This window comes from Sinocyclocheilus grahami, unplaced genomic scaffold (genome assembly GCF_001515645.1).
Source record: "Sinocyclocheilus grahami isolate Dianchi unplaced genomic scaffold, SAMN03320097.WGS_v1.1 scaffold243.1, whole genome shotgun sequence".
NCBI classification, from domain to species: Eukaryota; Metazoa; Chordata; class Actinopteri; order Cypriniformes; family Cyprinidae; genus Sinocyclocheilus; species Sinocyclocheilus grahami.
Window position 1 is genome coordinate 1101713 of NW_015505422.1, and position 13811 is coordinate 1115523.

At 36.6% G+C, this 13811-nt stretch overlaps 1 protein-coding gene across 1 annotated transcript in view; it reads left to right on the top strand.

The window, feature by feature from the left end:
• LOC107598047 (glutamate receptor ionotropic, delta-1-like) overlaps window positions 1-13811 on the top strand; it is a gene marked incomplete at its 3' end in the record, with an annotated part of 315980 nt that overhangs the window by 243185 nt on the left and 58984 nt on the right. Inside the window, exon 3 of the mRNA XM_016289290.1 lies at window positions 11206-11490. Within this exon, the coding sequence (XP_016144776.1) occupies window positions 11206-11490 (285 nt within the window). The remainder of the gene's footprint in view (window positions 1-11205; window positions 11491-13811) is intronic.

The following is a 13811-nucleotide window of genomic DNA, read 5'->3' on the forward strand; positions in this document are numbered from 1 at the left end:
GACGAGATGCGCATGACAATCACATGCGATTTATTGTGCAGCCCTACGTTTGTTTGTTGATCACAAAGTACAAAGTAGATGAGGAAAACGAGGATGCTGGGTGTATTCAAAGCGCAGCCATTACTGTCTAGAGTGCGTGGAATGGTGTGCTGTGATTGGTTGTTACTGTTTACAGTGCATGGAATGGTGCGCTGTGATTGGTTGAGTGGATATATCGCATTCTGCAGAGAAGGGAGACTGGCGTTTGTCGCGGTTTGGGAAAAAAAGGGAGAAAACATGACAGAATAACTCGGCGGATATCGCATTTTGCGTAAAATTAAAAATGGACTTTTCAATACCGACCAGATACAATACTGATTTTGGCGGAAACTAAATTTTTTTTAAAATGGCGTTTATCGCATTTTGGAACCAAACTCTTCATATATTTGTAACGTTATTCATTACTTTATTCTTTATTCATTCATAATATATAATTATAACTTTATTAATTAAATAAATAATATATGTTGATTTTGGCAAAGTCTAAATCTACAGAGGTAACTTTTCTTCTCCTTGAAACATATTGAGTTTTATGTCTTGATGTCTTCAGTCTTGGTACAGTAGTTGTACAGCTACCACGTTTCTCCCCAAAGCCTAACCCACTTCAGAACCAACTGTTTTTTTCTTTTTGGTCCCTTTAGCTAACTAACAGCCTTTATAAATCCTTCCTTACCTCTCCAATGTAAAGGCTTAGTACTTTAAAAATGAGACAGGACAAAAAAAAATAAAAAATAATAAAAAATAAAAAGTGAGTTAGTCTACAGCTTTAGAGGAGCTCATCCATCTCTAGTGTGACGGCAAACGAGAATAATCTTTTCACTCCTTACAATTTATAATTTTCCTCTGCTCAGTATCTAGAGTATATGATGTGACTGAACTATAAAATTCTTCATACTCTCTTTTTGCCTCTTTGTGCCCAAATGGCAATCATATGTCATTCTTCTTGGACCGTTTAGCTCTTCAAATTGTTCTTCATTTTTCAAACGACTGCTGCTGTATTGATGGAGCATTTTGCTAGTCCACTCAACAGATGTCTTTTATGAGCTTGCAGAACTTAAGCACACAGACTGATATGGATTCTCAATGCATCATTTCAAAGACCCAAATAGAGATAAACTCCACAAAATAAATTACTTTTTGGATTATTTATTTATTTATTTGAATAAGTGAATCCTCTTAAAATTAAAGGTATTGGTTGGGAAACATGCCAAGTACCTCAAGCAGAAATGTAACATGGGGCCTCAACTTTGCGTAGATTTCTTCCTAAAAGTGTTTGTATGCACACAAGATAGATTTTGCTTATGCACAAAAGTTTTACAATTCATAAAACCATTTAATTAGCAAAATAGTGTTTGTCTAAGGCTAGCCTTCTTTTTGAAGAAAGGAGGAAAACTGGCCATCCCCCCACGCTCTAGTTCTGCAGTTGCTGAAACGCTGCATGAAATACAGTGCAATAGGGTCCTGGGGATCCAATGTTAAGCTCAAGGCTATGTAGAGTGAGCAGTCAGTTTCTCTTTCTCTCTTGTTCTACCCTGTGCCACATGCAGTGTATTTTTTTCTGTGGTGTTTGTACGCGAGGTGTTGTGTTCAAGACCAGAAGCTTGCAATGTTTACTGTATGTTTCTACTGCTGCTTTGGACTCTGAGGAGTTCCGTTATGGACAGGAGCTCATATAGCTACTGAATATTTGGACATTTTGTCGGTTCCATTCTGACAAAAGTTCAGCTGTGCATTTTTGATCAACATTTTTCTCATTCATGCTCTGCGCTACTTTGCAATTTAGGGACAGGCTTAATCAGAGAACAATATCAGACTGTTTAAGCTTATCTGCCTTTGTCCTAGTTGTCCTTGAGATTCTACTCTGTCAGTTGCATTGCGTTCCATGTTTTGGATGACAATTAATTGAATTGATTTTCTCGCTCATGCTCTGCACAATAACACCTTACACAACTACAATGGCATTGTTCCTGTTTTGCAAAAGGCAAATTTTCCAGAACTGTGTCAGACCAATGAAGCATATCTGCCTTTTTTTATTGCTTTCCTTGAGATTCTGCTCTACAAGTTGACGTGTTTCAGACAACAACAGTTCATAGTTTACTCAGTTACACATGGTGCATAGTGATGTCCGGTTCACAAACGAATCATTCGATTTAACCGGTTCTTCTTAGTGAACCGGTTGAACCAGTTCACCAAATCGGACTGAATCATTTGAAACGGTTCGCGTCTCCAGTAAGCATTAATCCACAAATTACTTAAGTTATTCACTTTTTTAACATGGCTAACCCTCCCTCTGAGTCGAAATAAACCAATATCCCGGAGTAATTTATTTAGTCAAACAGTACACTGACTGAACTGCTGTGAAGAGAGAACTGAAGATGAACACGAGCAGAGCAGCTGGATAACAAGATACAAGCCCACTGCTGGAGCGGTTCTCATTCTCGAGTCAAGAACCGGTTGCATCGGTTTTCGGATCACCAGTACACTGAACCGAGAACCGTTTCTTTCGGACACGTCCGATTTTAGAACCGATGACCTGATGATACTGTGCATGCCTGAAATTTTTCAAGAGGACGAAAAGCATGCTATCCAAGTATTTTGTTAAAAATCAGATAGTGTGATATAAATATATTTTATTTGACTTTTTTACAAAAGATGAATGTATCTAATCTGTGTACTTTGTTCAGTTGAAGATTATGTTAGGTTATAGGCCAAAGGGGTTTGTCAGGGAAGTTGGATAATAATTAAGACACTATGTTTAATAGGAATAAGGGATGATTTATGAAATACCTGTACTATAATTAATTATAGTTAAGAATGACACATTCACAAATTGAGTTTGTAATAAATAGAACATGAACACGACACGAGTAAAGCAGCTGATGATATGCAATTGAATGTGTTAAGCCCGCGATAGACCTAACGCCATTACGTCATCGCCAATGACGTCATTACGTCGAGCGTAAAAGAACCGGTGAACCGTTTTTTTCAACCGGTTTATTGAATCAAACTGTCCGAAAGAACCGGTTCACGGAAAAGAACCGAACTTCCCATCACTAATCGTGCAACAAAGCCTTCAGAGCACAGGAGCACTGCCCACATCTTTTCAACATAAGTACTCCCCATTTTGGTTGGTTGCCAGGAGACACTTTTTTTTTGTTACACCAAAGAAGGACAATGGTTTATGCACAATCATGGGATTTGCTTTTAGGGAATAAACTTAGCAATTCTAGGTTCTTCTTTTTGGTCTTGTCTTAGCACCTTGTACCTTCACAAAGTGCATGGATGTGAGCTGGCTCCATTGTGGCTCCAGCGCTAATGTGTCTTGGAACACTTCAATGATTAGCTGATTTTGGCTCAGTCTGTGGCTTTGGTATTTTTTGGCATTTCTCAGTTCTCAATTACCTTCAGAAGACTGTTTTGTTGCTCAGGTAAAATAATGTATTTCTGGCAGTCAAACTGAACTTATACACATTGCATGCACTTTTGTCTACTCCTCCTGTCCCTTTGCTTTGCTTCTGAATCAGTCCAGGACTGGGCAAAACATTCCTGTAGGTCTGTTTCACAGACTTTTGGGTCTCATGGCAGTGCCTTCGTGTACCATTGCACCTGATTCATATGGGACTGTTTTATTGGTTGGTCAACAGCCAAGGGATTTGTCCCTTTGATCCTTATTTAAGGTCTTTGCACACTGAGTCCGAAATTCAATCCGAAATTTTCACACGTTAAAAATTAAATACGACCTAACGTTGTGTCAATCACGTTTACACACTGCCTCCGAAACTTTCGTCTGTCATAAAAAAAATCTGACCAGGTTCGATTTTCTGTGTTTTCACATCCATAGTAAGCATTTTGATAGAAAAGGATGACGAATACGAAAAAAAAAAAAAAACACACATGAAAATTTCGGACTCGGTGTGCAATGACCTTAAGGTCACTCTGATGCTATCAGACTGTTAAAATGGAAACAACCCCAGAGTCTGTCACTGCAAGATGATTACAACTGATGTTGTCAAAAGGTTGGGATGCAGTTTTCAATGGTTGCCCAGTCTACAGAGCCTGGGGGGTGATCATTTACGTGACATATGAATTGGCTTGAGATGATGGTGACAATTCTGACTTTGACCCACATCCTTCCATTCAAGACTGTCATGTGGTCATTAGGACAGACAACAGGTTGACTGTCTCATACATAAACCTTCAAGGAAGAATACATTCACTCCACATGTAGAGCTCAGCATGGCACATTCTGCTTTGGGCATCTAAGGTCGCTAAGGTCAGTGCACATGCCAGGTCAGTTGAAACTGGGAGCAGATATTATCTCGAGGCATGGGTTAAAGCCCAGAGAATGAAGGTTGCATCCTCAGATTGTGAGTTTTGGTGGGGCAGAGGTAAATCTGTTCTGCTGAATGACCAGAGCCATATTTGGTTCTCTCTGTTTCTTCAGTTGCCTTTAGTGATGGACAGTCTGGCTCATGCTTGGACGAGGGTCCACATGTATTCTTTCCCACTATTAAGTCTACTTCCGTTAGTACTTGCAAGAATGGGAGAAAATAAAAAAGCATCTTCTGCTGGTAGAACCTGTTGTCTGTCCCACATTTGGCTCTTGAATCTGGCTTCTCTCCTGACGGAGCTTCCTTGGGAGATCCCAATCAGAGTAGATCAAGTTTTGCAGGCTCGGGGACCCATGTGAAATCACCGCCATGAAATGTGGAAACGTTTGTGGGTTTGGCCTTTAGATGGGATTTTTTGATTACTTCAGGTCTTTTGCCAGAGATTACAAAAAAAAAAAACATTTTGAATGCAAGAGCTTACTTTTATAGGCTTTTATTAGGATATAACAGGAGAGAGACGGCAGGAAAGCATTGGGCGGAGATAGGGGAGCATGATTGGGAAAGGACCTCAAGGCATGAATCGCACACTGTCGGTCACTGTAAGTGCAGTTGCGCTGTATGTCGACGCACTAACCATGAGGCTATCGGCGCCGACGAGTGTTGGTAATTTTAAGTGAGAGTGCAATTGGAATCCAGTTTTACTGCCCTGTTGGTTCAGTACTGGCATTCCTTCCTTAATGTTTTTTTCTGCAGGCTCAGCTTCAGCAACATTTAAGGTGTATGCGGGAACAATTGCTGCTAAACATGCTTCAGTTGATGGTGTTTCTTTAGGGACACATTCACTTAAGTCTTGTTTCAAGAATTCCTGTCCTGCTTTTGTCCTTGAAATCCCTTAAAAGGATTGGTCATTGGTAACTTACAGGCCTTATCAGTAAACCTATATGTTGTATGAATTTTTAAAGCCAAAAGCTAGGTTACCTATCTCAGGTTGCTTTCAATTAATTTCACTCTCAAGTTGTGTTGTTGCATTTATTTTCATCCTCCCCCCCGAGTCGCAGGAGGCTAAGAGACTGCACAGGTTTTGTACTGCGAGGGAGTTAAGACCTGTTCACGCCAAGGACAATAACTGTAACAGTAATGAATTATAGTTAAAAACACACACACACACAATGGTAACCCATTAAGGCACAGAGAAAAGATCTCATTGGAATCGTTTTCACAACATTTTTGTCCAGCTGATGAACAATAAAACATTGACAGACAATCAGAATTGATCCTGCTTTAAAGAGCTTGAACATTTAAAGGGGTCATGAACTGCCTTTTTATTGTACTGTTCTCTGAAGTCCCCTTAAAATGTTATCAAGATTTTTACATTAAAAAAAAGAATAAGCTATTTCTGTCCTGTTTTTAACCTCCCTCATTAGAACACTCTATTTGAATAGGCGTGGCAGATTGTAGACTCTGAAGTAAACGCCTACTGCTATGATTGGCTAACAGTTGTGTTTGACAGCCTGCATTCCTCATACTGTTGTGATTTTGGACAAAAATGCATAAATACATATAAAACGATCTGTAATAACAGACAGTTACTCAGTTACTCACACTTGTATGGTGGGGCATTACTGTCGGATTCAATATAGCCAGCACAGCATCGGCTTTTAGTTTCAGTCTTTCTGAAAATCCTGCATAAATAGTTCCTTGTTTGTAAACGAATCCATGGTAAAAGCAAGTGACCAAGTTCTTACTGACGCAGTCTGGAACTTCATTCAAAATAAAGTTCATTGACTCTTTCCTATCTGTTGGGATCAGAAGAAAGGCAATGCAAAGACTGCTTTTCAACAATTTAGCAATGCCTCTTGTTGTATTCGGAGCGATATTTATCATTTGGTTTCTGCGCAGACCTGCATTCACCTCTCGTTATTTACACTACATACGCAAATCGATAGGCGGGGCTAAAAAGGCAGCGATGTAGAAGCAGACGTTGATCTCCTTCTGTGGAGGCAGGGTTTAACCACACTATTACATCACAGAGTGGCACATTTCACAAACTGTCATTTTGGCAGTCTGGCTTCTTAAATATATGCTATTTTTAGACTAACAAGAAAGTTTTGAGTTATAAAAATTACAGGATGTTTTTTTTATAGTACTATGTCCTCTTATGTGTTAAAATATCAAGGGAATTTAGGTTTCCAACCCAGGCTCATTGGAAATACGTGCCTCTAAATAAATTTCTGCAACACCATTATTACGTACCTTACTGCACGTTTCGTGGCAGTTTCAAATTGAAATGTCTAGAGAGTGGCGCTAAAACACACGTTCAGTATGTGACCGTGGCACGTTTTTAATATGTTGGTACAGGCACGTATTCGTGCATTTTTATTACACTGCTTGAGGTACATATTACGGCTGTTCAGAATTCAAATATCCTGGGAGTGTCGCTAAAGGTTAATGCTCTATCGTGTTGTAAATATCCCCTACACCAAACCCAACCCTAAACCTACCTAATAGTGTTAACAAAGGAAAAAGTAATATTAAAATTAATTTGTTGATGCACCTGTGCTATTTTAACTTCCTCATGCGGATTTAAGCTGTTTTGTCGAACTAAAGTTTCACAGGGTTTGTACTGGAGCTCTTCATATCTCAAGTGCAACACTGTATCGCATGAGCTACCGAGCAAACCTACTGAATCAGAAAACTCATGCATATGAAGCTGTATATGTGACGACAACATTCAAAAGTATGATTTTTTTTTAATTGTGCAGGGTGTTAAAATTGTTTTGAAGTCATAACATAATATTCTACAAGCAATTGTGTGAAAATTAGCCTTTATAAATCAAAACTCTGTACCTGTAAATCATACTTTGGATGAAAAGGCATAAAAGTTGTCTGAATTTTACTGCCTCTAGTGTTCATCTCAACTGGAAACTACAGTGATTCGTACATTTTTGTTTTTTTCTGTTTTGCAGAAATGTATATATAGGTACGTATTTCTAATGAGCTTATGCTGTTGGTTTCTCAGTTCATGACCCCTTTAAAGCGGCAGAGTGCTATCATGCATTAGTGTGGATGCTAAGGCAGCTCTTTCTTTATTCAAGGAACCAGAACTCATACATAAATGGGACATTTTACTATTCATATACTTTATCTGAATATTATTTTCATATGCATATTGTCATCCAGACATGTGATACTGAAATCAGTAAACATGGCAGTATCACATGTCTGGATGACAATATGCATATGAAAATCATGTATTAATGGATAGAGGCCTTACAGATGTTTTGTAATGCAATTTACCTTATTGGCACAGGTGGCATTTACAGTCCGTATTTTCTTTACACTTACAATAAGGTAAATGACATTACAAAACATCTGTAAGGCCTCTATCCATTAATACTGTGAACTATATAAGAAATCCAATAATTAGTTCTTGCTCAAAACCACTCAGTACTTTGTAAACATGACTTCTATGTGCTAAAAAAATCATGAGGCATAATTTCCAGAAGTGCATAAACCCAGATTAGAGCTTGCCTGATCTAGAAAGTGCTTCATAGTTTTGGTGCTCAGACAGTCAGTAAATGGACTGTTGGTCGAATGTGAGTGGTCCATGGGCATGCCATCTGAGGCTACAGTTTAACTTGTTCAACAAGATTCAGACGGTTATGCCTCTGTTAGTAGCTGACTTGCTAAGTAAAACTGACTCTTGAAGATGATTGTTTATGCTAATGCTAATGTCCCTTTAGACAATATGAGAATGCAACACATACATGCTTTGCATTATTGTGACATTTTAAAATATGTGATATGTGAAATTGAGCTTGTGTGAAGAACAGCTTATGCTTGTTTGTATGGCCTAAGTGCTACATATTAAAATCCCCCACACTGCTTGTAATCAATAGTTGCACCTCAACAGCTACTGAATGTACTTCAATCAGTGTAATGAGCTTAATAATGGTAAAATGTGAAATATATCTGAGAAAGGTATATTCAGATTGTTATGCACTATGACATTTTTCTGTGATATGAATGAATGAATGAATACTGCAAAAAAGTTCATTTTTAAAGTTTAATTTTTAGTGGCATTGCAGTCTTGCACTTAATAAGCTCTCAGTGTTGTTTAGTATTTGTCACGTCAATAGTCTCTGCAAGTTGATTATCTGTCATGATTTCTTCTCTAGCCAGTGCCTCAAAATGACATTTCAATATCTCTCCACTAAGAACTGAGTTTCTCTGAGATGCATCCATCTATTGATCGGCATTATATTACATTTTTCTTTCTTTTTCCTCCATGCTGTTAGAGAGGTTTGTATTTTACAAAAATATAACATTGTCTCTTCTAGATGCTTCTCAAGAACCACAGAACAACACGAAATCTAAATTTACTTAATACACTTTCCCTGATCTTATTGTGCTCAGTGCATCAGTGCATGTTATTCCAAAGAAAAAGAAATGTTTGTCTCTGTAATCTTTCAACAAAATGTAATAACTTTGCCTCTAAAATGACTTTCCTTTTCAGCCAAAGCCACAAATCCCTCTTAGTTTTCAGCCCCTTCTGTCCAACCGATTGCCTCATTTCTCGTATCGAATGGCCAGTTTTCATGGTCCAATGAATTCCAAATGGATAAAAATCAAGTCCTGCCCTACCTTTTTCCTCATTGAATATCCTGTTTCTGTAAGAATTGGTTTTCTGAGGCAAAGAGGTTTAAAATTGTGTTTTAAAGAACAAAGAACCTAAATGTTTTATCCTCATTTAACCCTGAAATCAGATTTTTGAGTTTAATAATATAATTATGAAGATCACAACCAGTGTATGCTTGATAAGGCATCAACCTTTAAGTCTTTTTTATAAGAAAATGCAACACTAAAGCCAAAATTTTGAGGTTACCAGATACCAGGGAAGGAAAATACACCACCAACAGTATTGGAACTAGACCAGTAATAAATTAAAGGGCAGTCTAGACAACTGATTAGACTCTAATTGGAGTTTGAGCCATTAGCTGGGTCTCAGCCTCAAGGTCCACATTGCTTTTGGGACCAACAATATAAGATTAATGTTTAAGGCATAATGACTTCTCAACTGATTTTAAAGCATGCACTACATGTATGATCGTATGAGATTTGTTATTTTGCTGTTCTAAGCATTATTCTATAATATACAGAAAGACCTGGGTATCACCCCATTATAACACGTTGATTAAAAAGGAGCAATATGAATGCCAAAGAGGCTATAGAGCCTATACTTTTTTTTTGCTTGTTTCTTGGCATGGCTTCTGTAGTTAAATAAAATGCACATATCTCATTTCAGAGGCCAAAACAAATTAAATTCAGTCAGCTATTTGGAGCTGTATTTTTTTAATGTATGGTTGATAAAAAAAAGTCACTTTAAAACAAAACCAAGGATTTTAATTAAGACGAGGTCAAATTAAAACTCAATTGGCTTTGATTAATACAAAGGCAGACAATGAGTCTGTCCCTTTATAATGTGTCAGCAATTTAGCATTGAAACCATGCTGAAGTAGTGTCCTTTCATGTTAAAAAAAACCTGTACTGTTCTAGATTTTAATCTAAAGATTAATTACTGGTTGAATTAAATGGCTTTCAAATTATTGCAAAATTAGAATGTATATATATATATATATAATCTGCACAAAGACAATTCTGCGTAGGGGTTGGTTGTTATGACCAAAATTGTGGTGGTACGAATCTTTTCTATTAGACTAACAGTATTGGTCAAAAAAATTAAATAATGAATTACTGCACGCTAAATACCAATTTAAAAAAAGAAAAAACAGTTACATACTTTACAAATTAAAGGTATATCAACATTTGTATATTTTCTCTTTTTATTTGGAACTTGATGGAGTTAAATGAAAATGTTCTACTGTATATTATTGAAGCAAGTTGTGACATTGCTTGACCAATATTTTGTGCTGGTACAAAATCTTCACCAAATTACACATTTCTACCATCATACTCCCCAGTTCTACTTGTGTGTGTTACTTTATTATGTTGTTTATATGCCTAAATACTCAATTTGCTATTGTAATTTTCTAACTTTTATACACTTCCACTTATCAGAATCAGTTGTGACACTCCAGATTTGCTGTGCATGCAGAGAATAAACGTCAAATAAATGAACACGATGTAACCTTTAGAGACTGGTGTATCACAATGCACACTTGAGATTATTATTATTATTCTAATTCTTCCTCAATGTTTTAGTGGCCATTGACTTGACATTATGAAACAAAGACAGAACTGAGTTGTGATGTCTTCCGATGTTGATGCGGTTCTGATTTTCAAAACCAGAAGTAAATGGGAGTTCTCCATTTAAAATGCTTTTAGCCAGGCACAAAACCTTTTCTGTTTGCTGGAGCTGCCAAGATCATAACCAAATTATTTGAGATTTTAGAGCCAAATTTTGTCTTACCCACAAAATAGACCTCTTGCTGACTTCACACAACTTTAAGAGTCATCAAAAATTAATAACCTCTTCAAAAATATTGTCTGCCCATGCTTACCCTCACTTATAGAAATAAATAAAATAAAATGAAAATGTGGGGAATATTTTATGCTAATTGCTCTTCACTGAATATTGTGCTTTTTTGTCAAATAAGACGATAAAGGGAAGGTAGTCACTCTACAGGAATTACCACACATTTTTTTGTTATCTGTTTCTTATACTTAGTTATATAATATACTCTAACAGCTGTGCTGTGAATCAACACCATTAACAGCAGATCCATGCGAGTGTTTAGCTGTCCATTGTTTCTTCTCATGTGACTCTTAAACTATCCAAGCTCATCAGTTCTCCATCTTTTCTTTAATTTTGCAGCATGTGAACTGATGACGCAGGGGATCCTGGCCTTGGTCACGTCTACAGGCTGTGCCTCAGCCAGTGCTCTGCAGTCCCTGACAGATGCCATGCACATACCTCACCTTTACGTCCAGAGAAACGCTGAAGGATCACCTCGTACTGCATGCCAACTCAATCCAAGCCCCGATGGAGAGCGATACACCCTCGCAGCAAGACCGCCTGTCCGTCTAAGTGATGTCATGTTGACATTAGTTGGTGAGCTGCGTTGGCAGAAGTTCATCGTCTTCTATGACAGTGACTATGGTGAGTGATTGATTGCAAGACAGAGCAAATCCTGCTTTTGGGAAAAAGAAAAAAAAAATCTTACTAATCCTTACAGGTTGCATTCTGATGAGCAGATTATTCTAGGTATTTATTGTGGTGTGATTCCATGTGATAATTACTGATTCGGTTAAAGCGTTGTTCACAATAACAGTGATTAATTTGTTGGAGTCTCTGAGCTGTTGGATCTATCTATCTATCTATCTATCTATCTATCTATCTATCTATCTATCTATCTATCTATCTATCTATCTATCTATCTATCTATCTATTCATGGTCCAATGAATTCCAAATGGATAAAAATCAAGTCCTGCCCTACCTTTTTCCTCATTGAATATCCTGTTTCTGTAAGAATTGGTTTTCTGAGGCAAAGAGGTTTAAAATTGTGTTTTAAAGAACAAAGAACCTAAATGTTTTATCCTCATTTAACCCTGAAATCAGATTTTTGAGTTTAATAATATAATTATGAAGATCACAACCAGTGTATGCTTGATAAGGCATCAACCTTTAAGTCTTTTTTATAAGAAAATGCAACACTAAAGCCAAAATTTTGAGGTTACCAGATACCAGGAAGGAAAATACACCACCAACAGTATTGGAACTAGACCAGTAATAAATTAAAGGGCAGTCTAGACAACTGATTAGACTCTAATTGGAGTTTGAGCCATTAGCTGGGTCTCAGCCTCAAGGTCCACATTGCTTTTGGGACCAACAATATAAGATTAATGTTTAAGGCATAATGACTTCTCAACTGATTTTAAAGCATGCACTACATGTATGATCGTATGAGATTTGTTATTTTGCTGTTCTAAGCATTATTCTATAATATACAGAAAGACCTGGGTATCACCCCATTATAACACGTTGATTAAAAAGGAGCAATATGAATGCCAAAGAGGCTATAGAGCCTATACTTTTTTTTTGCTTGTTTCTTGGCATGGCTTCTGTAGTTAAATAAAATGCACATATCTCATTTCAGAGGCCAAAACAAATTAAATTCAGTCAGCTATTTGGAGCTGTATTTTTTTAATGTATGGTTGATAAAAAAAAGTCACTTTAAAACAAAACCAAGGATTTTAATTAAGATGAGGTCAAATTAAAACTCAATTGGCTTTGATTAATACAAAGGCAGACAATGAGTCTGTCCCTTTATAATGTGTCAGCAATTTAGCATTGAAACCATGCTGAAGTAGTGTCCTTTCATGTTAAAAAGAAACCTGTACTGTTCTAGATTTTAATCTAAAGATTAATTACTGGTTGAATTAAATGGCTTTCAAATTATTGCAAAATTAGAAGGTATATATATATATATATATATAATCTGCACAAAGACAATTCTGCCTAGGGGTTGGTTGTTATGACCAAAATTGTGGTGGTACGAATCTTTTCTATTAGACTAACAGTATTGGTCAAAAAATTTAATAATGAATTACTGCACGCTAAATACCAATTTAAAAAAAGAAAAAACAGTTACATACTTTACAAATTAAAGGTATATCAACATTTGTATATTTTCTCTTTTTATTTGGAACTTGATGGAATTAAATGAAAATGTTCTACTGTATATTATTGAAGCAAGTTGTGACATTGCTTGACCAATATTTTGTGCTGGTACAAAATCTTCACCAAATTACACATTTCTACCATCATACTGCCCAGTTCTACTTGTGTGTGTTACTTTATTATGTTGTTTATATGCCTAAATACTCAATTTGCTATTGTACTTTTCTAACTTTTATACACTTCCACTTATCAGAATCAGTTGTGACACTCCAGATTTGCTGTGCATGCAGAGAATAAACATCAAATAAATGAACATGATGTAACCTTTAGAGACTGGTGTATCACAATGCACACTCGAGATTATTATTATTATTCTAATTCTTCCTCAATGTTTTAGTGCCCATTGACTTGACATTATGAAACAAAGACAGAACTGAGTTGTGATGTCTTCCGATGTTGATGCGGTTCTGATTTTCAAAACCAGAAGTAAATAGGAGTTCTCCATTTAAAATGCTTTTAGCCAGGCACAAAACGTTTTCTGTTTGCTGGAGCTGCCAAGATCATAACCAAATTATTTGAGATTTTAGAGCCAAATTTTGTCTTACCCACAGAATAGACCTCTTACTGACTTCACACAACTTTAAGAGTCATCAAAAATTAATAACCTCTTCAAAAATATTGTCTGCCCATGCTTACCCTCACTTATAGAAATAAATAAAATAAAATAAAAATGTGGGGAATATTTTATGCTAACTGCTCTTCACTGAATATTGTGCTTTTTTGTCAAATAAGACGATAA